General features: G+C 33.8%; 1 protein-coding gene across 1 annotated transcript in view; it reads right to left on the reverse strand.

The window, feature by feature from the left end:
• Positions 1 to 504: 504 nt before the first annotated feature.
• Positions 505 to 26687, reverse strand: part of LOC149781804 (protein DDI1 homolog 2-like) — a 41587-nt gene continuing 15404 nt past the window's right edge. The window contains exons 3-8 of the mRNA XM_089935969.1: positions 24876 to 25002; positions 23901 to 24028; positions 22801 to 22929; positions 17253 to 17356; positions 14231 to 14429; positions 505 to 8378 (exon numbers count right to left, since the gene is read on the reverse strand). Of these exons, the coding sequence (XP_089792095.1) occupies positions 8122 to 8378; positions 14231 to 14429; positions 17253 to 17356; positions 22801 to 22929; positions 23901 to 24028; positions 24876 to 25002 (944 nt within the window). The 3' untranslated portion in view covers positions 505 to 8121. The remainder of the gene's footprint in view (positions 8379 to 14230; positions 14430 to 17252; positions 17357 to 22800; positions 22930 to 23900; positions 24029 to 24875; positions 25003 to 26687) is intronic.

The raw sequence follows: 26687 nt of genomic DNA on the forward strand, positions 1-26687 counted from the left end.
TTAATTATATCTAGACAATTGTTTTTGGGTAAGTTTTGGTCTGATGGGTTTATTTTGCAGGAAAACAATACTTGGAACCAGTAGATCAGTTTTCTTTCTCAAAGTAAATGTTACTGACTCTAAGTAAAGTTGAAAATCCTGAAAAATATTACTATTTAAAGGGGATTTTGGTTTACTAATTACAATGGTCTGCAAAGGTTTCCCTGAAATTTTAATATTTTACAATACTGTATATATTGCAGAAAGAATGGTTTCTCTGTATTTGTAAAGTTTTACAATACTGTAAATATTTAAGTACACAAGGTTTCTCTGTACTGCTAATGTTTTACAATACTGTATACATTTTAGTATGATATTAAGAATCAAATTATATCCATCCACTGAATCCGAGATGCACATTATGTTGCAGACTGATGCAAAGACAGTTGCAGACTTTCTATACACTATTTCATTCTCTCTCATATGAAATTAAATGATACACTTTTCTGCAACATGAGGCATAACGTTCCAAAGTTTTTATTCAATTCTTCGGAATTACAGCTGCAAGATAATAACAGTCATAAATAAGCAACACTTGTTAAAATTATGCTGAACATTTTGAATAAAACACTTGTCAAAATGCTAAACTTTTTTTAAAACACCTGTCAAAATCCTTTACATTTCTATAAAACACTTGTCAAAATGCTATAAATTTTCATAAATTATTTTTATATCCATTCCTTTACTAAATACAGTAAAACCTAATATGAGGCACCTCTTCTCTGAGCACCCACCTGTCATTTATAACCATCAATGCCATCCATGAATTAGTTTTCTTATATAAATGCACTGTCTTGAGCAAGCACCTACTGAAAGTGACCAGCGACCACAGTTTTTGGGCAAAATATGTTTCAACATTGCTATGAATGACTGTGTCACAGATATAAATACAACATTGCTATGAATGTCTGTGTCACAGATATAAATACAACAGACTTTTATTTAATCCTATGTGACTATGAAAAGGGTCTGCTTGGATAGTGCATGTTGTTAAATAAACAAACAAACAAACAAAAAACAGAAGGCAAACGTTCAGTCAGGGTGCTAGTTTATATAAATTTCATGTGCCATCTTGGACTATAGACCAGATCAAAATACATTCCACTAGCTGCCATTGTACTACCCAAGTCGTGTATATCCCCATCACAGTTAATCATTTCTTCTCTAAAGGAAGGGTGTTCCTAGTCAGTTCAAAGTTAATATTGTTTATGTTGTGAAAATCAGCATAATGCTGGTATCATAATGAGAGATCTTTTCACTTGGTTTTCACTGCAACAGACTGAGTACATCACTTTTCCCCAACTATTTATACTGTAATAGCCAAGCTTTCTAAAACTTTACGAAATTCTAGTTTCATTTCTGGTAGTTTATCTAACCCAACATTTGACATTGTTTTAGAATTATCATTATCCAAATGGCTACAAACTCCACTTCATCCTATACATTCTTCATTCTACCATTCATTTTAGACATTCTTGCACCATTGACTGGAAGTCGAAAGAATTCACAATTTTCTTCTCAGCCATGCTCGACTTATAATCTCCAGAAATGGACTAATAGTTTGCACATCAGTACAAGACAAAAGGACATCAATTGCTGAATCCCTTTAGTACAAACATTTTTCTGGTACAGATAATTAGCAGGATTTCCAATTGTCCTTCTGTTACAGATAATTAGCAGGATTTCCAATTGTCCTTCTGTTACAGATAATTAGCAGGATTTCCAATTGTCCTTCTGTTACAGATAATTAGCAGGATTTCCAATTGTCCTTAAGTATTAACCTACATCAAAGTACTTTGGAATGGATGATGTCAGTATCCTTACCTTTTGTATTTAGATTTTTATTTATCCAGTTTAATGAAACAGTTAAAGAATAATTCTGTACAGTGCAGAGTGAATTTTTGCATTTGGAACTTTTAACCAATATATTCATGGATGGCACTGGCATTAATAAAGTTATCGTCAACCTCAATATTTTGTCACCATTTTTAAAAAAAAATGTTGCCATTTTCATAATATAGTACTATCCATTTATCTTGATACCCTGTGAACAGAGTAATATTGTCGACTTAAGAAGATGTTGAGATAAGTAGGGGGCTCTAAAAAATATTAAATATCACATACAACTGAAATCTGCAAGAGGTAACCTGTCATCAGTGAGAAAATAAACAATAGAAATTTTGATCAAACTGAAGACACAACTAGTCTGAAATACATGTGTGTGTGTATGTGTGTGATTTGGATTCTTAACGTAGCTTTAACAATGTTTCTGTCTTATCGTTACAATATCTGCAGTGTGGCAGTTTATAGTGATGTCCAGCACTGGGGCATCATGCCGCAGACATGTAGCATGATGTCCCACCCAGTCACATTATCCTGACACCAGGCCGACCAGTCCTAACACTAACCTCTTAATGCTGAGCGCCAAGCGAGGCAGCTGTTAGTACCAGTTTTGTAAGTCTTTGGTATGACTTGGCCGGGGATTGAACCCACGACCTCCTGCATCTGAGGCGGACGTTCTAACCACTAGGCTACCGGAGCGGTAAATACATGTGTGTATTGAAAACTTATAAATGTGTAGAAGAATCCGAAATACACGTATATGAAAAATCCATAAATTTGAGTACAGATCACATGTTAGAAAAATTATATACCATTCACATTTTCTTTTTGTTCCATTTGCTTAATCAAAAGTAATGTTTTCTTTGAACTAATTTTCGGAGGTACATTGTTTAATTTTAAAGAAACCATAAAAATACAGGTCATTTTGTTGATTGTAGCTTTTCTTGTTCCTGCCTTCAGAGGTTGATCGATTGTAGCTAATCTGGTAGCACGATTAGTCATATGTCTCAGAAATGCTTAAACATGTGTATCTGGATGCAATTATTTTTATCTGGGATGCAGAAAATCACACAAGAGTCCTCTGTACACACACAATAGCTGGGTGGCAAATTCAAAGGTTTGACAGTCATGCTTCAACCTCATGTTGAGTGGGAAAATGTGTTTTTGATGTGCTGATATTTACAATGACTGATTTCAGAGGCCGAAAGAACTGAAGATGTACATTGGTCATTATAAAAGTACATCAAATGAACAACTTCAGCTTTCATTATTGTGTTCGTTTCCGAGTTTAGCCATATAAGTAGTGTATGTGACCTCAAGATCAAGACATGTCGAGACTTAGACAAAATGCTGCTTGCAAATTCAGATAAGTATTTTGGGGTTAAACATCTAATTGACGAAGATTGTAATGATATTCAGAAAAGCGCTAAAGTTGTTATAACTGACTGTTCGGATGGAATAGTAGCCAAGTGTAAGAAAGTGTGTGATACCTGTCTAAGTGTTTGGAATAAGACCGTTCCATGGATTGACCAAATTCAGTCTCACAATGATGGACAAACAAGAGATATTTTTCAGTGGTTTAATAAATTTGGAAAATGAAGCTCAATAGCAACCAATCGTTCTTCTCATCTGGACATTTAGCCACTTTAGGTATGCACAATAATATAAATGAATTAGATCAATAATAACTCTACCCATGATGCATCTGATGAACAAGTATTACTTGGGAATTGTATCTGGATGTAACTTGGGAATTATGGACAGGAAAAACAAGTGCAACTTAGTTCATTTTGCAGTGAATATACTAATACATGAAAAAAAACTTAAATTTTACATATCTCATTACAGATTTGTACTGCTTTATCAAATTATATCAAGGTCAATGCAAATTAGTGTAAGTATTTTTTCCTTTCAAAACATAGTTGAATTTAGACCTTTAAAACTGGCCTTCATGCACAAACCTGTTGTGAGAGACTGCATACATATAAAGCAGAACCACCCCATAAATAATAAAACAGTCTCTCAAACAAGTTGTTTCTCAGTGGAGGCCATTTTTCAATACAGCCGGTTTATTTCATGCATGGTCTCTTTAGACTAGTGATCATTCATACCAGTGGTCTTTCAATCAGGTTTGCCTGTAGCAATACTTCTTTATAACACTTCTAATATTACAATATGATTATATTTATGGTTACAATTATTATAATTATTATAGATGAAAACCTAATATAACAGAAAATTTTGAAAACAACAAAATTTCCATGCATGGCATAATTTCAATCCTAAAGAATGCAGCCTATATATACACGCATCACTTCCTGAATTGTAAAATCAACAATAACACACCAGTACTTACACACAAATGAAAACATGAATTGAGACACAGGTTACATAATTTATTTATGCACTTTCTTCAAAGTGTGGAGATAATCATGTTGAAATCTACATCAGAACTCACATACTGGATATACAAAATACACTTATGTGACACTCATCATAATTCATTTTTTTATTGCAGTAATAAATTGTTTCAAATTTTGATGCAATGGAGGTACATACTTATCCTTTATGAACCATTTTTCTCTTCCTTTAACTATTTTTTTTACTGCATTTTTTAAAAAACTTTTATTTCTCTGGACAAAATATCTAAGCATTTTACAAGCACAGAGAAAACAAAAAGAACTAGATCTACTGCTAGAATTGGGAAGTAGTGCATGTAATGGCCTCTGTAACATTAAAGTGAACATTTACAACATCTAAATATATTCTGAAAATGGGAAAAGTCACAGTTTAAATGCAACTGGTATGATTTAACGTTTAACCTATTTCTGAAAATGAATTCTTAAAGTGTAAACAGAATTGATAAAATCAAACACCACTTAAGCGTTATAACAGAATCAAACACCAATTAAACTTAATTAAATAATACTGATCCAGCAACAAATTTTACAAACTCTCCACTGTTCAAATGTTGGCATGAAACGATTTCCAATACAGCAATAAAAGCCAGAGCCTGAACCCAAAACTGTAGAGACATAAAGCAAGTATGTTGCAACTACACTGTGTGATTGATGTGAATCTAGATAGAAACTGATCTACGATACACAGCAATTTTACATTCAAGAACACCAAACGTAAGACCTTGATCCTCGTCAAGAATTGCCAGGATAATGCAATAGTTTAGATGAACAAAGACAAATAAGTACCATATCTCACCAATGATAAGATCAGGGCGGCAACCAAATATATTTGTCAAATAAGTGGGGTATGGCCTTATTCATGGATAAGACCAGGTCATAGCAGAGTCAAATCATCACAAATTGGGTGTACCACTCATTACTGTAGGCTATGTTGCATGCAATTTAAGTGATACAAGCCAGATTCCTTTAAAGCTTGATATCTACATTTTAGATGAAAAAAAAGCATCATAAAAATATTCAGCAACACATCACTTTTTATTTAAAGAAATATTCATCCAAGTTTCCAAGCCATGGTAAAAAAAAAAGCAGTTTCTAATCCTCCATTGTGTGTAGAAACCCCACACCTTCAAATGGTGTCATCATGGATTGAGGAATCAATTTCAATGAGGGATATTCAAACATTCATGTGCATTTGATATAATTGTGAATTTCCAAGCACTGGAATAAAATTATTTCTGCGATAAGTTTTATGCAAATTTTTGGTGCCTGACTGAATAATCCCATCGAATCCTTTCTTCTGTTACAAAGTTTTTTCACTCAAATAGTGTTTTCCAAGTCATTACACCCTCAGTCAAGTTTAGTTATCAATTTTTTATTCCATACAAAAGGAAAAGAAGTTACTGACTGTATTCAAAATAAAACTAAGTTGAATTGACAAATTTTAATTCCTCTTTCAACTGGAAATGATCCTGAATTTTCACCCGCAATCAAAATGTAAAAGTCAATATAGATCACTCTGACACATCACTGCCCTTCACTTAAGATGTGTTATGAGGAAGTATCATGTTTATATTTTAAAGTTGGATGGTTTCAAATGAATTTCAATAAATAACTCATTTTAAGAGTGTGATTAAACACTGCTGTAAGAAACAAAACCTGTAACTATTTTGTTATACTTATTTCTTGAATAAATGTTGCATTTCATGCCAGTGGGACCATAAAAATGGAAGAAAATTATTTTTACTGGCTCTACAGAATGAAATTACAAAGCATCATGAATGCTTGCTGACATATTTTTGTTCACACCAAGGTCAAAAGTTGGGGCAGGCATGTTTATCAGACCCTACAGTCTGCTACAACTTTCACAAATTGGGGTGGGTGAGCTTACTTTTGAGTCTGGGCATATCATCAGAGAAATATGAGTAATATAAAATAATGCAAACATTGTTCACTTATTCATTTAGACTGACACAGTTCAGTTGCAGCTTTTTATCTCAGCACACACCAATTATTCATGTCATTATATAGATTTACACACCAATTAATTAGGTATTTAATTAGATTTACAAACCAATCATTCATGTATTTATGTAGATTTACACATCAATTATTCATGTCTTTACGTAGATTTACACACTAATTATTCAAGTTTTTATGTAAAGTTATACACTAGTTATTCAGGTATTTATGTAGATTTACACACCAATTATTCATGTCTTTATTTAGATTTACACACCAATTATTCAAATATTTATGTAGATTTACACACTAGTTAATCAGGTATTTATGAAGATTTACACACCAGTTATTCAGGTATTTATGTAGATTTACACACCAATTATTCATGTCTTTATTTAGATTTACACACCAATTATTCAAATATTTATGTAGATTTACACACTAGTTAATCAGGTATTTATGAAGATTTACACACTAGTTATTCAGGTATTTATGTAGATTTACACACCAATTATTCGAATATTTATGTAGATTTATACACCAATTATTCAAATATTTATGGAAATTTACACACCAATTATTCAAATATTTATGTAGATTTACACACCAATTATTCAAATATTTATGGAGATTTACACACCAATTATTCAAATATTTATGGAGATTTACACACTAGTTATTCAGGTATTTATGGAGATTTAAACAACAATTATTGAGGTATTTATGTAGATTTACACATCAATTATACAGGTGTTTATGTAGATTTACACACTAATTGTTCAGGTATTTATGTAAATTTACACATCAATTATACAGGTGTTTATGTAGATTTACATAGCAATTATGAAAATAAGGCTTCAAATTTTCACCTCCTTTCAAGACTGGTGCTTCCCCCAATTATTTGCTGGCCTTGGTTACACCAAGTGTCCAAACAGCAAGTAACAGACAAGTTCAAAATAGATCAAATCTAGATGCTCGCATCAACATTTTTTCATGCTAAAATCTGTTACTTTATCAGCTGTGAGCTGGGTGATTTACCTGGCTACTTTTACTTTCCACCTGGCTCTTTTAAACAAAAATCTATCCCTGTTGTGGGAGGTCCCTCAAAGTCATCCAGCTTTAAGTCTAATGGAAGGCCCTGATGTGGTATACAAGAAAAAACTCTCTTCAACATATTGATATTCTTATAAATTTGGTATGGTTCAGAAATTTTGAACAGCCACCAATAGGTTCATCTAGATCAATGGTTCTCAAACTTTCTCCACCCACTGCCCTTATTTGGTTATTCTGTGTATGGCTAACATATCACCTGCATCAATCCCTCAGTCCACTTGAGGCCCACAATCCACTGTTTGACAACCTATGAGATAGATTTTTTAAAGTACCACTAATTTGTGATCTAATGCATCCCATAATAATGTAATTTACTACAGTGTGGTCTAATCCATCCCATAATAATGGTGTATATCCAGATACTGTGCTACTCTATATTCTACATTTAGCCATATCCAACAAACAATAACATACATTTTTTATTTCATATCATTGTTTGAAGCATAACACACTCACATTTGATCAGTATTTAGCAAAATTAGAATTTTCCATGCCCTTTTCTTGTGTTCATTCTTTTCTGTATTGTGCATTGTATTTATGCCACTCAATGTAAAACTGATGTATTTCAAAAGTATAATGTTAACAATGAGCTTAAATCAGTAATATTAAATGTTCCTCAATCCTCTTTATGAGACATACTATCTATGAAATGATGCATGATGATATTCGATATATGTTGTTTAAACCAATATTGCCATATCTCATAATATTTGTCCAACAAAAGGAGCAGGAAAAAAGAAAATATCCATCAAGGCATTGTGAAAGATTTAGCAAACAATGCTGCAAGTGCTTGGTCGTGATCGCCATTAGCTCTTGTCAGTTCTTCTATAACCTGACTCCTTGAAAAACCATTTGTCATCAACTTTTGGATCACATCCTCTGGAAATGTTCTTGGACCACCTGATGCAGCACCACCCCTGGCCTCAGGCTTTGACCTGGTAGATGATGTACTGGGACCAACATTTGCACTATGGTTTCTATTAGAAGATGATGCACCAGAACTTGCTGAAAATGTAAAAACTGGTTCACTTTATTTACAGTAATTAATTTATTTATGGTAATTTATTTATTTACAATAAAACTGCCCATTTAATAATATATCTGATACAATGATGTATGTGTAATTGTCTAACAGTTCCTTCTAGTCTCTTTTATGTAATACATTCATCTGTAATACATGTATTATGCCCATCATTTGTAATAAATGTACATGTACATCATTTGTAATATGTATGTGCATCATTTGTAATACATGTACATGTGCATCATTTGTAATACAAGTATATGTGCATCATTTGTAATACATGTATATGTGCATCATTTGTAATAAATGTACATGTGCATCATTTGTAATCAATGTACATGTGCATCATTTGTAATAAATATGCATGTGCATCATTTGTAATACATGTATGTGCTTCATTTGTAATACATGTATATGTGCATCATTTGTAATAAATGTACATGTGCATCATTTGTAATCAATGTACATGTGCATCATTTGTAATACATGTATATGTGCATCATTTGCAATACATGTAGATGTACATCATTTGTAATACATGTAGATGTGCATCATTTTGTAATACAAGGAAATATGGTTCATGAAATAGAATCAATTAATAATTTCTAGGCTGACTGTTGTCAGGGGGTCCCTAACACTGTCACTGTGTTCACATTTCAAACCAAACAGGAATTTCTTTGTTTCGTGCATTTTGTAAATCTCTGAAGCTTTACATTTTTAGTATTAGCAGGGGGCTACAGACAGGAGAGTTGGTATGAACTACAGAGAATATGTAAGCAAATACCTTGAATGATCATTTTGTAATGAAATCATTCTACATATAAGCTGGCAAACTATACCAAGGAAGGTAGCTACACTGAGAATAATCATTTTTTCTGATTATTAAAATATTTTGTCCCATTACATAGCTTGATTCATGTTTTTTAAGGCCAAACATGTCAAGAGAGCTATATAGAGAAACGTATGCATCATTAGAAATACAAACTATTCTTAGTAACTGAGCTGACAGTATGCCATAAGCTTGTGAGAGATAAATAACTTCAAGCCGGAAACTTTGAGGTCCCTTGGGTATCCTTATATCAAGAAGTTTCTCCAGCTGTCTGGCCAACTGATTAATTAATTAATGATTTTGTTACATGGTGCAACAAGGTATCAACGTACATATTAAGCTGACACAATTTTCACGAATGGTAATGAAACAATAAAAATACAAATTCAATATTCTATCATAATGAATAAAAGTAAAATCTGACACACGTGCTCTATTTTCAAGTCAACATATGGGACTGTTTGAAACTAAGCATGTAATCTTAAGTAAAATGTATAGCTGAATATGAAAAAGCAATTTCATGATAAAAGCAGTTTTCTACAGAAATTTATTGCAACAAATAAGTCATCTGCACAAACATTACCAGAACAGAATGTTTCTTCTTGCTTCTAGTGCCACAATTCAGAGTTCCTTGTGAGCCATATAAAAACATGAAACTGCAGAAAATTTTGTTTTTTTTATATATACAAATACTTACATACCTACTATTGTTGACCATAACGATGTAATAATGCCGTGAATAAGTTCTTACCTTACAACAGGTAAACCAGATGAAATTTTAAACAGACATAACACACTTGTATAGTCCGAGTATTTTGTTTCTGAACTCTTAAAGACTACAACACTCCCTCAATAACTTGCAAACCCACTAACAACACATGGTCAGACATGGATCCCATTTTTTTAAACCAGAAAATACCCAAACATTTATCCTTATTTGTTGAACATTAAGACAATCATTACTGAAACTGGTAACTAAAACCTTGATATATCGCTCGTTTTATCATCGAAAATGGTAGATAAGACCTGGAAATTTTAATCAACATCATGAAATTCTCAACTTTTAATAAATGGTCATATATTTTGCTAAATTTTCTTTCTGGAAAAAAGATTTTTAGACACTGTAAATCATACTATCAAATGAAGTGTTGATCAATGAAAATATCAATAATGCCTACTGGAGGCAGCACTTTAATAGATAAATACCAATTACATACGTTTTTTCAAGTGAAATTCATGTTTTAGTTCTATCATTTAGTTCTGTTTAAGTGTAAACATCATAAATGCAGTGCACCCTCTTGTATCTGAACAGAAAATATGTCAATCTATCGTAACAGTTATGTTCACAAGCATATTATGCAAGAACCTAATTACCATATTTACCGCATATGTTGGGAAACGATAAAACAATTATTTTGTTTCATCCCAGAACTTATGGTGAAACATTTTTTCACTTTGGTCATATGTCCCAAGACTTAAGAAATGAAATAAATTTGTATTGCATTTTTGCTTGCCCCCCCCCCACTGCACGTTGCAATAAAATAGATAAATAAAACGCTTAATTGATAATAAAAAGAAAGAAACTAACCTTGTGTTGTTATCATTTATTCCTTTTTTCAACAGAAGCATTAAAGAATAAAATATTTCCACAAAATCCGTATAAGCAGCATAGGCTTCCATACTGTAGCATGTATCACTTATGTCCGATACCACACACCACGCTGTTCATTGACATAAACTTTGAGAAACAACTGGTTGTGGTTGTGCTCAAAGGTTTGAAAATGCTACCCGACTGAAAACTGGAGCCAACAAAATCGAAACAAGAGGGAAATAGTCAACAGACATCTTGAAGATGCCATTCACGCATGACACGGTGTTTGGTGCAAAATAATCTAGACTGAATTATATCCAGGTCTAGTGTATGACAGTATCTCGCAAATAAAAATCATCATTTGAAAACACATTCACTTGAGTGCAAGTGACACCAGCTTGGGTTACATAATTATCCTTACTATTTACCCGCAGACATCAATGCTCCATTGTATTAATTGTAACCACAGACGCCAAACACATAGAAGCCCTGGTGGTGAATAAATACGACTGGCAGCAAGCAGTTAACTCCTTCTTTGAACCTACCAACAGGTCATCAAAGACAAAAGGTTATTTTTATTACAAAGCAAGCCAATTTCAGAAGCTGACTTCGGTCACTTTTTTTTGTAAAGGATATCAATACAAAGGTTATTTTATTGCAAAGCAAGCCGACATCAGAAGCTGACTATGGATTCTGTGAAGAGAGCAGATTTTTTTTTTTTTTAATATACAAAGACGGCCGAGATATGGAAGCAAACTTGAGTTCCTTTTCAACTGTATTCACGGGAATTTTGAAAATAAATTGAAACAATGGAACAAATTTTAAAGTGACACAATATAGTGCTTTGTGCACAGATTTCTATGACCCAGCGTCACCCAGAATATTTGGAGAAAATCATGTGATGAATTCGTGAAGGCCAGAAGAGAAGCAAATGATTTCGCAAACAAGAGGGAAATAATCAACTGAGATTTTGAAGACAACTGCCCTTCATGCATGGCATGGTGTTAGGTGCAAAACAGCCAAAATTAATTTATATCCAGGTCTACTGTATGACAGTATCTCACAAATAAAAATCATTATTTGAAAACACATTCACCTGAGTGCAAGTTACAATCTCTTCACCAGCGCGGGTTACAAAAGTATCATTAATATTTACGCGCAGACATCAGTGCACCTTTGTATTAATTATTATTACAGATATAAGCCCTGGTGGTAAATAAACACAACTGGCAGCCAGCAGTAAACTACTTCTTTGAACTTACCGACAGGACATCAAAGACAAAGCAAAGACAAAGCTATTTGTATTACAAAGCAAGCCCTCGTTGGAAGCCGACTTTGGTCTCAGAAGCCGTATTTTTTTAAAGGATATCAATACAAAAGTTATTTTATTGCAAAGCAAGCTGACCTTGGAAGCCAACTATGGATTCTTTTAAGTGTGCTGATTTTTTATTTTTTAGCTTTGAATGTACAAAGACAGCTGAGATATGGAAGCTAACTTTGGTTCCTTTTCACCAATATTCACGAAAATTTTGAAAATAAAGTGAAACAATGGAACAGTTTTTAAAGTTACACAATATAGTGCTTCGTGCGCAAACACTGATGACCCAGCATCATCCAGAAGATTTGGAGAAAATAAAATCATCTGATGAATTCATGAAAGCCAGAAGAGAAACAGATCATTTCGCTGACAATATGATCATTGACATGGATGAAACTCTAGTGTACTTTGATTGCATTCCTGAATGCACTGACGCTAAGATGGGCGTCAAAAGTGTAAGAATTAGCAAGACTAGTGCAGATTTGAAAAAAATCTTACTTTTGTTCTTGCAGTTTCTGCTTCAGGTGGTGTGTTGCCTCTAACAATTTTTCACGGTATGAGAAAGCATAAAAAGTATTCATGTACCAAAAGAATAGATCGTACGTGTGCAGGAGAAGGGTTGTGTTGATGAGATGCTGCTGCAGTGGATTAAAGAGTTTAAATTCAAGTACACAGTTTTATATTTTATAAAATAAAATTTCAGTTGGAGTGCAATTTCTGACATGTAATTTTCGAATGATTTAAAAGATGTCCCACAACCTACGACTCGAAAAAAAAACTATGTGTCCCAGAACATACAGTGCACATAAAAATTACTTTTAAAATTAATTAATGTTGTCCCAACAAATACAGTGTCCCAACATATACGGTAAATATGGTAAGTGCCGACTTTGTTTTTTTATGTATGACTGGTAAAGTATTTGTTGTATTGCTGCATCAAATTAAAAGCTAAACTCAATTGTATAATCACATTAATTACATCTTTTGTATCAGATAATGGGTGTGGAATAAAAGTAAAGTTAGAAAGGATGGAAATCTCACTTTAGAGCTACCAGCTCCAGTTAAGCGTCAGGTCAACCCATTTCAATTGATCAATTGAATACTGTTATAAATATTGTGTAGGTAATATAATTAAACTCTCTTAAATTAGCCTGCTCAGCCACAAATGTGAACAAAGACAACAAGCCAAGCAAAATGAAAACTTGGTGAAATAAAAAATTTGATTCACAGATATGTTTCAATGTGAAGAAGCAAGTTTCAAAGTTTGCATTTAACTTAAAATTCCTGAATTGGCAATCAGATATTTCCATAAGAATGAGAAGAAGTTTCACTATTATTTGCAATGGAATCATGGAATCAATAGTTTACTAACAGAACAATTAAAAAGTGAGTTTTGACATTGACAGTTGTTTCACAAAATAAAATGTCCCAGGATTATGCAAAAAGGAATCCGAATCAACAAGTTCACTGCTTTTTAGAGTCTCTGCATTGAACTCAGTCAGACTACTCTACAAGAACAACACAAAGCCTAATGTAATACACAATGTTTTTGTGTACACATAAAGGTTGCTGAAGCCAGTTGGAATAATTTTAATGATCATTCAGAGGTTGGGCATCTTGAATATATAGTTGATACCGAAAAATGAACAACTTCATTAGACAAAGTACTTTTATTTCCAATTACTCCCAATGTGATTATAAAATGACTATTCAGCCATTAAACAGTCCAGCTCTCTGCCCCAAAGTTTTCTTGATGTCAAGCTAGAATACCAACACTTATTTTTTTTATAGTTTCCTCAAACCCTTGCTTATAGTGTAATCTATGTTTTTGGACTCGACTGTGTGCCAGTTATTGAGGGATAGGTGACGTATAATTAACTTCTATTCTTTGTTGTAAACATTAGTGGCAACAGGACAAAATGATCTGCTGAAAAACATGTGCTCCAGCTGTTTGGAAGTATTGAGAAAGTATTTGTCTGAAAAATCAATATACTGATAAATTATATTTATTTTCTAATCAATTTATCATGGACATGATTTCCCCAAATTACAGCTTTACCCATTGTTAATTAATTGGTCAGTAGATTTTCATCACCTGATGTTTCATCTTGGACTGATCTATTCAAAGCTTCTGCCAGCATCCGATCTTCTGACTCAATTCTAGTTGGAGACATGCCTGGACTTCCAGCATAATTTGCTCTAGCGCATAGTGGAAGCTCTGACTCCGGAAGGAATGGTGCTTCTTCCCCTGTTGTCCCTATCACTAACACATTTCTCTTTAGATCAATTATGCACTGAAATATAAAACCATAGTGTAATCAACAATTTCATAATTTACCTCAACTTTCACAACTCACCAGTAGCTGCTGTAAACAATATCATGCAAAAAATAAATTTGGAGTAAACAGATCCTGGCCCTTTTTCTAACAAAATATTTGTTGACGATTATTAATCTTTACAGTCAAACTTTTAAATCAATTTAAAATATGAAATGTCAGCTGTTAATTGGTACTAATATGGCAAGTATTGTGCTGAAATATTGTGTAACCACCTATCTACTCACCCACCCACCCACCTAATTACCCACTGTGAATGGCCATTAAAGACATAAAGATTTTTTTTAAAAAGTTCATTTTCTATTGTATTAATCTCAAGATATAAAGCTGATAAGACACTACTGTTATTTTTGTTTTAATTTTTAAATTCATTGTTCTCACAATTTCCTTAGTAAGTTATTATCACTGTCCACCCCTAGAAGCCAAATTTTACTGGGTAAAAGTCAGGGGTTTTGAGAAAACTTTGAGTGACATCCAACAGTTCATGCATCAATAATTACCCTGGTTAGCCATTACAGGGTATATCTTGCATGCAAAACATGTAGCACGCAGTAAACTCACTTAATATCTCACATGCAAAATATGTAGCATGCAGTGAACTGACCTAATTCCTACACTTAAATACAATTAACCAGCTTAAGTTAAAATATCACAAAATGGATAGTAATTAAGATTGAAAGTTGACCACTGAATAAAAATATTTACTCCTACTTCTAACTGTATTGGTTACAAAGGGCATTCTGAGTAGCCTATGATCCATCCATATTGTGTGTGTGTGTGTGTGTGTGTGTGTGTGTGTGTAAATAAATGGAATCTAAAAATGACGAACTATTATCAAGTCAACTTAAAAAAAGTTGAAGAATTTACAAGGACAGAAAAACAATTTTCCTGGACAATGAGAAACATCAGCATCGAAAATTACTAGAGAAAAATCAAAAACCAAATAGATCAGCAGAGGAAATTAACTTCATTAATGTAAAAAAAAAACGTGCAGTAACTAAGAATCACACACAGAATAAACAACAACCAAGAAATGAAAATGAAATGGAACAAGCATTGCCAACAGCAAGAATTACATATCAACCAAATCACACAGAAAAAAAATAAGACTCATTCAAAACAATTGCAAAAATGATCAAGCAAAAACTTAACAGCCCCAGGCACACAAAAGGCAACCATTGCAGATGCAGCAAAAAATGGGGTGAAGAAAACTACACAGGAATCAAATGTAACCGTTACAGCAACAATACAAAGACTAATGGAAACCCTCAAGAATCTGTTGCAAAAAACACAAACAGCAGAAAGAATAGGAGATTTATTAGAATACAAAACAAGAACAGATGGAAGAAAGAAAAGAAAAGAAAAAAGGAAATCAAAAGAGGAAAAGAAACTGTGTTAAACCTTTCTAAGCGAATTCTAACTAATAGTGATTACTTTCTTCTAGGTAAGGGATTATCATATTGTCCAAAAACCAGAGTGCATGATAATATTAATTTAGCATAAGCATTTTTCAAATACACAAGATCGTTAAAATTAAAAGAATTTTTCTCACAATCATGTACATATTCACAATATGAAAGAAGTTTTCATCAACAAAATAAGCCCTTTTTCAATTAAAAAGGATCAACATTTACACCTTCTAGTGGACGAGATATTTATCTCAATTTTTATATTAAACAATTTTATCTGCTACTGAAAATATTTAAGTGATTACACTTTTTTCATCACTTCCATCCATCCATTTGGTAATATTACATGTAAACTCATCATATGACCAAACCAGTAGTCCTAAGAATATTAATTAAGCTGTTGGTTATAAAATGAAGCTGTTGGTTATAAAATGTAGCATCACATGCTTTGCAGAGTCTATGTAAAACCATTAGGTCAATGGTAGAGTCTATGTAAAACCATTAGGTCAATGGGAGAGTCTATGTAAAACCATTAGGTCAATGGTAAAGTTAACATGTATCTCATTCCTGAGAAAATGTATTGCACAGACATGTATATTTGGGTCAACAGTACTAAACAGGCTGGACTAGCAGAAACTGCATATTAGAAAACACAGCATATATTTCACTGTGTGGGAATATGTTACAAAAACAAATTCAAAGTGACTGGCAGAATGAAACCCATGAATTTCTTTTTTCTCCCTCTCTTTTTTTCTCATATTAATATTACAATAATTAAACTTCATATATTTTGTGTAACACCTAATTAGTCTCAGCAATCTTAGTTCAGAAATCTTTCATCTCTCACAATACAAATATGTGAATGCATTTTAGTGGTCAAGTCTTGGAGTGTTAAATGGCATTGTGTACAACTTAGAAATGGCATTCTGCTCTGTGTACTGCAGCTATGCCAACAGGTAAGTTCAACGCAATGTAGTGGATGTCCACAATTGCATAAGTATACTGCCATGACTTCTAACTGGGGCAATAATAATTAATCCATCCAGATGGATAATCCACGATGACCACTATGTATTGTCCATGCCCAACACAGTGTGAAAAGAATTAAGGTCCACCACAGGGACATGGATTTTCTATAAAACATGATGCATGTACTGTATGTGTGTGCCACTTAAAAAGTGCTGACCGCCCTAATTCTGGGCCAGTCTATATTTTGTTTGCAAATCATTATTTATATTTCTGCAGAATCTATATGTACCATCTGATCCAATTTGACCTGTACATGGTCACAGACAAGGCACATCAGGTAACACGGTCCTTGCTTATAAGTTATTCTTCAAATAGCAAAGAGGCAAACATTTCAGGACATTACCTGATGTCTTTTGAGCATGTCCAGTCCAAGCAGCATGTCCATTGGTTGGTTTTCTAAAATGGAGAATGAAGAGGGGAGGACAGCTGACCCTATTTGAATTTCACCTGAAATGATAAAGATATGCGATATGTACGCAGTTTTATTCATAGACTTATCCAAACAGGGACTCTGATCTGCCATCCTTTGGTATAGGCCCAATACACTCTACTGCATTATAATCTGCCCTCTATAGGTATAGGCCCAAAACACTCTACTGCATTATAATCTGCCTTCATTAGGTATAGGTACAAATCACTATGCTGCGCTATGATCTACCCTCATTAGGCATATGCCCAATACACTCTACTGCACTGTAATCTGCCCTCATTAAGCATAGGCCCAATACATTCTACTGCACTATAATCTGCCTTCATTATGTATAGGTACAAAACACTATGCTGCACTATGATCTGCCCTCATTAGGCATATGCCCAATACACTCTTCTGCACTATAATCTGCCCTCATTAGGCATAGGCCCAATACATTCTACTGCACTATAATCTGCCTTCATTAGGTATAGGTACAAAACACTGTTGCACTATGATCTGTCCTCATTAGGCATAGGCCCAATACATTCAACTGCACTATGATCTGCCCTCATTAGGCATATGCCCAATACACTCTACTGCACTATAATCTGCCTTCATTAGGTATATGCCCAAAACACTCTACTGCATATTGCAAAAAGTGACTAAATGAGAGATAAGCAAGATTGGCTCAGTAGTTAACATGCTGTATTGCCCTGGACTGGCTACTGTGGGTCATCCTTGAGCAATTTACCTCAAATGACATGGCACTAAATAATCTACCTGAATGTGCTGCTTTACTGTTGTTAACATGCTAGATTAGAAATAGCAGTACACATTATACAAAAAATATGACATACATGTAATCTTATTTATTTTGACAGTTTTACCACCTGAACTCTGTCATCTGCTTTGTACTATCATACTTTCCTTATACACTTACATTAAATGTTTTATCATGTGCTGAAGTAAGTCATGAAAACATCTTTGATTATCTGATTGGCCTAAAATGAACTGCATTTTCCATTCCAGATCTTGCTCTCATTTAACTTCAGTGTTATCTTTTTAATGACTTTTTATGACAATTAATCACTGATTTGACAGCAGTAATACATTATCTATCACTACTGCATTGCTGACCTTTCCCCGATGCTAAGACCAACATCAAACATACAGTTCATATATGATTCATTCCTCCTATTAGTATGGAAGGTTCTTGAACTGAGGAAACAACCTCATCCCAGTGTGATGATGTGTCACAGCCTGCATTTCTGTTTACTTTCATTGGACAAGTGTTATACAATCAGACATGTGCTATTTTGCTCAATGAAAATTGCCTTTGCTATAGATTTATAATGTATTTCTGGCAATCCACCTATATTTGTATTCATCTGAACTGTAGTTCTGGCTACATTTGAAGATTATTTTTACATTACTTTGTTATTTCAATGATTTTTTAAAACCCAAGTTAGAACCTTGAAAGGTAAAGGCTCAAAGAACAAAATAGACATCAATAAATATCTTTTGTTGAAAACTCGTCATAATAACCATCCATGCAGAGGAGTAATGACAACAAGACTTTTAAAACCGTTGGCATGGCAGCCATACTGGATGTATGACTGGCACCATTTTCTTTAGGACTCTGTTAAACCCCTGTCATAATGATCACCCATTCAAGGGAATAGTGACAACGAGATTTTAGAGACAACTACAGTAGAAGTCATATTGAAAATACAACTGGCATCATTCCAGGCCAAGTGTTGTCATTACACGAACTAAACTACTTTTTGTATTGCCATGAAACCTTACACACACAGTCATCCCATGGTCTAGTTGGTCATAAAAGAAAATAGTACTGCTTGGACATCCAATGTGGCCACCACAGAAGCCATTTTGAAAATTGGTTACTGATACACCTTCTGAATGGATGGACATATCAACATAGTTTCCACTAAAAGACTTTTTATGATGTCTAGTGGATGCAAATCTAATGTCCAATATTGCTACTATCTTAATTTTTGTTATTGCTACTCATCCTAATGGATGGTTATATCATCTTGGGGTTTTCACTAAAAGAGCACTTTTGATTTATAGCTGCTCAAAAAGTATATTGGAGCTGATCTTATGTCTTGAAAATATTGTTACACTAATTCTCCCTAATTGATGGTCATACCAACATGGGATTTTCACTAGAAGACTTCTTATGTCTTAAATTTGTTTATTGTCATCATTCCACCTGAATGGATGATCATTATAACATGGAGTTTTCACCAAAAGATGTATGATGATATCTACTTTGTCCTAAATGAAAATGGTGCCAAACCAACAACCAGTGTGTGTACCACAGCAACTAATTTGAAAGTCTCCTTATCTCTGAAGAATATCAAAAATGGTTTCAATACCCAAGAGGTAAAAGGAAAAAAATAGTCTAATCTTGAATTCCTGGCTTCTTTTTGTCCAGCACAGTATTAGTCCCTTGAAGGGACTCTTGTAGTTGAAGGAACCCCCCCACCCCCAAAAATAGTCATAAATTGAGGGTAAATTAATATTTTATGGGGGACAGTGGTATGGAAACCAAATTTGTGGTAAACGAGAGGCTCATCTGTACCTGATACTGCTCACCTGAGGAAATGGCATATGTTAACTTGTGAGTCTTAATTCACACAAATTTTAACACTACTGAGGGTGAAAAAAAGCTAGGAGCACACAGTTGCCACTACGGGTGAAATGATATGCCTGTGCTGTGTATAAATGTGATTCCTGATGCACAGCCTACAATACGATACATTATTGATACACATATCAACTGGATGGACTTTTCTTCTTTAAAAGTTCTCTCAGTGGTAGATGGTGGACTTTTATATGTTGACATGTTGGTGGTACATGTGTATTTATGAAGATTACTGACAGACAGACTTTGCATGAATTTATATGCCATTCTCATCCAACACAAGACAACAGAAATACTTTCTAACAGAATACCTATTAGTTGTCAGTGATTTTAATTCAACCTTTCAGGTTATTTCAGGCTGCTCCATTTCATATTTACCATCACCTCATGTTTTGTACTGCAAGAATGCTTTAAAACGTTATTTCCTATTTCAATTTGTCACTTAAATGTGGAAAACATTACGGTGAAATCTTCAAAACAGAATAAATAGTGCAAGTCTGACCATGGTAGTGGGGATGAATACGAACAAAATCTATCACATACTTCATGCAGATACAAAACAACTACTGTGGCCTTGGGGAATTGATTTTGTAAGTGAAGGAGGAAAACTATCGACAACATAAAAAATATATAAAAACAATTAATGCATGATAACATACGTAAAATCTGCCCCAATGCCAATTCTGCTTTGATTTTTTTTATCCCACTTAACTTACATAACATTTACTAACCATTTTTGTTATGTAGTTCATCAGCTGCACACAGGTAATAACCTACATTACATTCTGACTGGTAGTTATTGTTTATCAGTATAATATATTTCTCTGCACGACAAACTGGAAATCTAGCCATCAAGTTCAACTGAGTAACTTCGTTTAAAAGTGGTTATTAAATGATGAAAAAAGTACTTCACATATGGGAACACATCTGGAATGTTTCCTTTATGGTGAACATGGGACAGGATAATTAGCACTGAATCAGTGAAGGTGGGTGGTATTACAAACCACATCAACTTATGTTCATTTGTAGAACTTAAGCAGATGTTGTCAATAGGTAGAAGGTGAGCAGATGTTGTCAATAGATATTTTTTTACTGACAAAAATTAATCCCTTTCACACCTAGATGGCACTATATCTTTTAATATTGGTGATATTTATCTCACTTCTTAAACAACAGCATCACTTTGTAGTATACAACCACATGTCACTTATACAAAAATTATTATTTTTTGAAACTATCCTGCTCCACGACAAAGTCTAGTTTAATAACTTAGAAACTACCCTACCATTAAAGTATATACACTTACTTGGCATTACAAGGGGAGTTGATATTTGCAGTCAGCAGGGATTCTGTGCATCCTTACCTTTGTGTCACACCACCCCTGGAGTCATAATTTGGAAATCATTGAGATTCCCACCGAAAGGAGCTACAACAGCTCAGTGCTAAAGGTATTGGACTTATGACCAGAAGTTTATGGCTTGATTCAAAACATTTGATCAGCCTCAATCTTCATTTTAATTCTTGCATCTCACTCATCATCAAACTCGTCCAAGATCTTGATGATAGAAGCTTACATAACAAGTGTAACAATGAATTTTGTTACTATTATTAGTAACACAAAATATATATTTGGTAAAATGGAAAGGTCACTATGCCATATGCCAGTCAAAACGGGAGAGCAGGTAAGAAGATAAACATCAAAGAACCACAATAATATTATAATTAAAATAATGATTATAACACTAGTACTACTAATAATAATAACAACCTGTTACAACAAAAAAAAGAGATCTAAATCATGGGTTAAATATTTATCAATATGCTTTGAAAAAGTAATTTGTATTCATAAATGCCGTAAGTTTGTGCCTCCAAAATGAAACCTTTAAAACTGTACTTAATAAAGGCACTCACAAATTTAAACTTTGCATTTAGAAAAGGAAATAATATAAGGATATTAAATATGAAGTTGTGATTTTACTGGGTATGTTTGATTTTTACTGGGTATGTTTGATTTTACTGGGTATGTTTGATTTTACTGGCAGGGTATGTTTGATTTTTACTGGGTATGTTTGATTTTACTGGCAGGGTATGTTTGATTTTACTGGGTATGTTTGATTTTTACTGGGTATGGTTGATTTTGATGCTGGCAAGCAAAGGATACTTTTATTTGTCCTGTGGGTATGTGGAAAAGAATGAAATTTTTCCAGCCCATATTTGTCCTGTAGGTAAGTGGAAAAGAATGAAATTTTTCCAGCCCATATTTGTCCTGCCCATATTTGTCCTGTGGGTAAGTGGAAAAGAATGAAATTTTTCCAGCCCATATTTGTCCTGTGGGCAAGTGGAAAAGAATGAAATTTTTCCAGCCCATATTTGTCCTGTGGGCAAGTGGAAAAGAATGAAATTTTTCCAGCCCATATTTGTCCTGTGGGCAAGTGGAAAAGAATTAATTTTTTCCAGCCCATATTTGTCCTGTGGGCAAGTGGAAAAGAATGAAATTTTTCCATCCAATACCATGTAATGAATATTTATTTGTAGCACATGCAGACAGTATAGCCCCAGGTTCAACACTCCTGGCTTAACAGCTGCAGGTAACAAGTTTAAGCCTGTCAACGAGCATCACTTTATGTCCCAAATATCACTCAGTTTGCTCCAGTAGACTCGACTGTGAATTGGCACCATCGTCCTGGCCAGTCAAATACTGTTAGTCACATCATCACACAGCATCTGCTATAAGATCATACTTAAAACCATTTTGTAATCTGTAACAAAATTAAACATCAGGAAAGTCATATAGATTTAAAATTATCTTACCTATATGAACACGTCCTAAAATCCGCTGTGTACCAACACCTTTGGCAATTCCTGCCCACCTTGTGTCTACAAGCCGCATGATGTTGCATCGTATTGCACATTCCTGGCTCATGATTGTCATCTGAGCTCCTGTAAAAACCAACAGACCAATCCAGAAAAATTATAAATGCAAAAAAAATACAAGGCTTTGTCTCATCATGCAGATATAAGGTGGAGTACTATTTAAAAAAAACAAGTAATTTTGTTTTGTTAAGTAAAGATAACGAATACGAGTACAAGTACTTCAGACTTTCTTGACATAGGGGTACAAGTAATAGTAAGTAGTTTTCATAAAGGAATCTAAAGTACAAATGCCCACTGAACTTAGACACAAAGACACAGTGATCGCATTCAAGAGGGCTCTCAAAACTCACTTATTTCTACTGCAAGAACAAACTTAAAGACCTAATAATGTTCCCTACCTGAAATATTCTCAGCATGTTTTTTTTTATTATAATGTTTTTCTAATTTCATGGTGTTTGTTTTTGTAATAATGTTATTATATGTTTTTTATCTTATAGGTGTTGTCTAATGTTGTAAAGCGCTTAGAGTTTCTAAAGATTAGGCGCTATACAAAGTCCTCATTATTACTCCTAACATTGCAAATAATGTTAATGTACTGAATTCAGAAGCCTAACACTATGCTACTGTGATAAAAGAGAGCATGACTTCCACAACAAAACAAAATCAACAAGCTCAGTTAATCCAATGTGAGATGACCTCATTACTAGCTGTGGATCCTAATGACATAACCATATTTACACAGTTCAATCCAAGTCAGACCAGAAAATAATACCTGGAAATTTTTTTAATGAAGTGATTACTTCGGCCAAATTCATCCTTCATATATAGCAGGCCGGGGCTTAGGCTGGATAAGTGATGTTTAATGCCACATCCTATGATGTAAATTAAAAGACAAAACCAGGTCATGGGACATATTTTGCTCACCCCAGATATATAGAATATGAACAAAAGTGTTTTGGATCGAAGGGCTTTCCCCATATTATACTACTTTCAAAATACTGGACAGAACTGCATGGAACCAAGCAAAATAAACTTACCTGAGTCTACAAAGGCTTTGATTGGGTGCTTATTAACGATGCAGTTGACATACAACATTACAACCTGGCCAAATGTCTCAGGCATATACTCTATTGCATTCTCCATGTTTTGTTCAATGTTCTTCAACCTGGGAAATTGGAACACATAAAATGGTTTGTAAATGTTTGAGCTGTGAATAACCTATCTCTAATGCATAGCAATTCCATTACCATATTTCAATCACTGTTAATAATGAAATCTCTGGTGTTGGATGCTCAAGTAAATTTACAAGTCCTCAAAATATTATCCTGGGTGTCTGAAAAATAATTTTGTCATATTTTACCTGAGGTCACTCAAACATACTAGAGAATGTGCAGTTTTTATTTTTTAGATTCTTTTTCTAATTCCTTTTGTGTGATAGTTTGCCCACGTGAGAAATTAATGTGCTATACACCTCTCCTACACGCATGCCTGCTGTGACAATGTATACTACATCATTAATATCAGCAAAGATTGTAGTGGTTTAATCTTGTATAACCGGAAATTTGTGTTTGTAATATATTATTTAAATTTTGTACGCTATTTAGTTACAAAAAATCTTTAAGAAATTAAAAAAATTTCTATATAAATCCCAAACATCCACCATCTTTTTTTCACTAAATATTTCCAATTATAACAACAAGAATCTATCATATACTTTAGGCATGAACATTGCAAAAATCTCACCATCAGGTTGAGAATATCTGGACAGAAATGAGCAAAGCATAATTCCTTTCACAAAATCTGGTGGGATATTTCTTCTCCCACACCAGTGCAAATTATGGACTCTTATTAAGCTTGTACCATAATATAAATTGTGGCAGTCAGAGAGGCCCATTCTGTGAGCTGACGTGGTAATGAAAAAGCAATGCAAACTTTTGTTAAGGTTTCTAAAATATTTTTATATTTATTGTAAATATGTTTCATCCAAGGGCATTTTAATCATTAAGTGTTACCTGATTTCCTCAGCAATGGAATTTTGCACGTTTGGATCAAAGGGGTCTGCATTAAGAAGCCGTATCCTTTCTCGTTCTTTTGCAATCCTTTCTCTCTGCTGTAGTCGAAACACCTCTGCAAATCTCTCTATTTGGAGAAAGAAAGCAAATTTTTATTAAATTATATTTCTCAGAGAATATTTACCTGATCACGTTAATTTTGGGAAAATAAATGCAGCTATCTTCCCAAACTAGTTCTCCCACCTAAAAAATTCATCTATTCCACCTCGATACCATAGAGACCAAGGGAAGAAACTCTTATACATTACCTCGCCCTTTACTAACATTCGGTGGATCGAGTTTTAATCTAAGCAATACATCAACTTGGATGCTTGCATTTATGTGGAGGTGCAGAAAGGTTTTACAGCAATGTGATCAAGTAAGGATTCTCAAACAAACATAATTTACGGAAAAACAATCTCCTTTGAATACTTTCCATGATCACATTAAGATTAAAGGAATAGCTACAGGCAGGAGGAGGGAATGCTAAGCATTCTGCCTCTCAGCCTCAGGTATCCTTCTACAGGAGGATGACATACATATAATTTATATGAAACTCAACACAAAAGGTTTTAACATAGATCACTTAAATGTACAAGGTATAGTGGGAAACATAGTCTAAACCAGATAAAGTTAATGTTGTCTTCCAAGGAAAATAATATACATATTAGGACTCACTGAAACCAAGTTAACCATAATGATAATCTATTTCACTGTCAAGGCTACAATAAACCATTATGCAGGGGCAGAGAGATAATGGGGGGGGGGGGAGGGTAGGGGAGGGAGGAGATCTTGTTGTATACATTAATAATAATAATAATAATAATAATGAGGACTGTATAGCACCTAATCTTTAGAAGCTCTAAGCGCTTTACAACATTAGACAATACCTATAAGATAAAAAACATATAATGATATGATTACAAAAACAAACACTATGAAATTAGAAAACATTAAAAAACATGTTGCGAATATTTAAGGAAGGAAACATTATTAGGTCTTTAAGTTTGTTCTTGCAGTCGAAATAAGTGAGTTTTGAGAGCCCTCTTGAATGTGATCACTGTGTCTTTGTGTCTAAGTTCAGTGGGCAATTCATTCCACGTTGCTGGGCCCTGGTATGGAAAAGAACTTCTGAGTTTAAGGGTGTCTCCTGCCCCTCCAGTAACTCATTTAAACTGTCCATGATTCATTCATATCATATTTAACCAAACATTTGCTGTTACACCCTAATCAATCAGGCTTTACATGAAACATTCATGTGAGAATGCCTTGATCTCCCTAACATAAACGGCTTCAAGCACTTGACCAAGGTAGAATAATAGGATCTGTATTTGTAGATTTCAGGAAAGCTTTTGACATGGTGGATCATGAAATCCTTTGGAAAAAACTGAAAATCTACCAATGTGATGAAAAAACAGATGGTTCACTTCATACTTAAGTGAGAGAACACAACATATTTTTATAAATAATGTTCTCTCTAAACCTGGAACAATTAGATATTGAGTACCACAAGGCTCAATTCTAGGTCCATTACTATTTATTTTATTTATTAATGACCTACCACTTTTACTAGGGGACTCAATATCATCTTCAGATCTCTATGCAGATGACACAACATTGTCAGACATCCAAAACACAAAGCATGAATTCAAAATTTCTTTACAGAATGAGCCAAACAAACTGGAAAACTGATGCACATGCAATGGCATGGTGGTAAATGCTGGTAAAACTAAAATATTACTTATCTCATGCAATGGCATGGTGGTAAATGCT

Source organism: Sinohyriopsis cumingii, chromosome 15 (assembly GCF_028554795.1).
Source record: "Sinohyriopsis cumingii isolate HCF-2022 chromosome 15, ASM2855479v2, whole genome shotgun sequence".
In the NCBI taxonomy this organism is placed as follows: Eukaryota; Metazoa; Mollusca; class Bivalvia; order Unionida; family Unionidae; genus Sinohyriopsis; species Sinohyriopsis cumingii.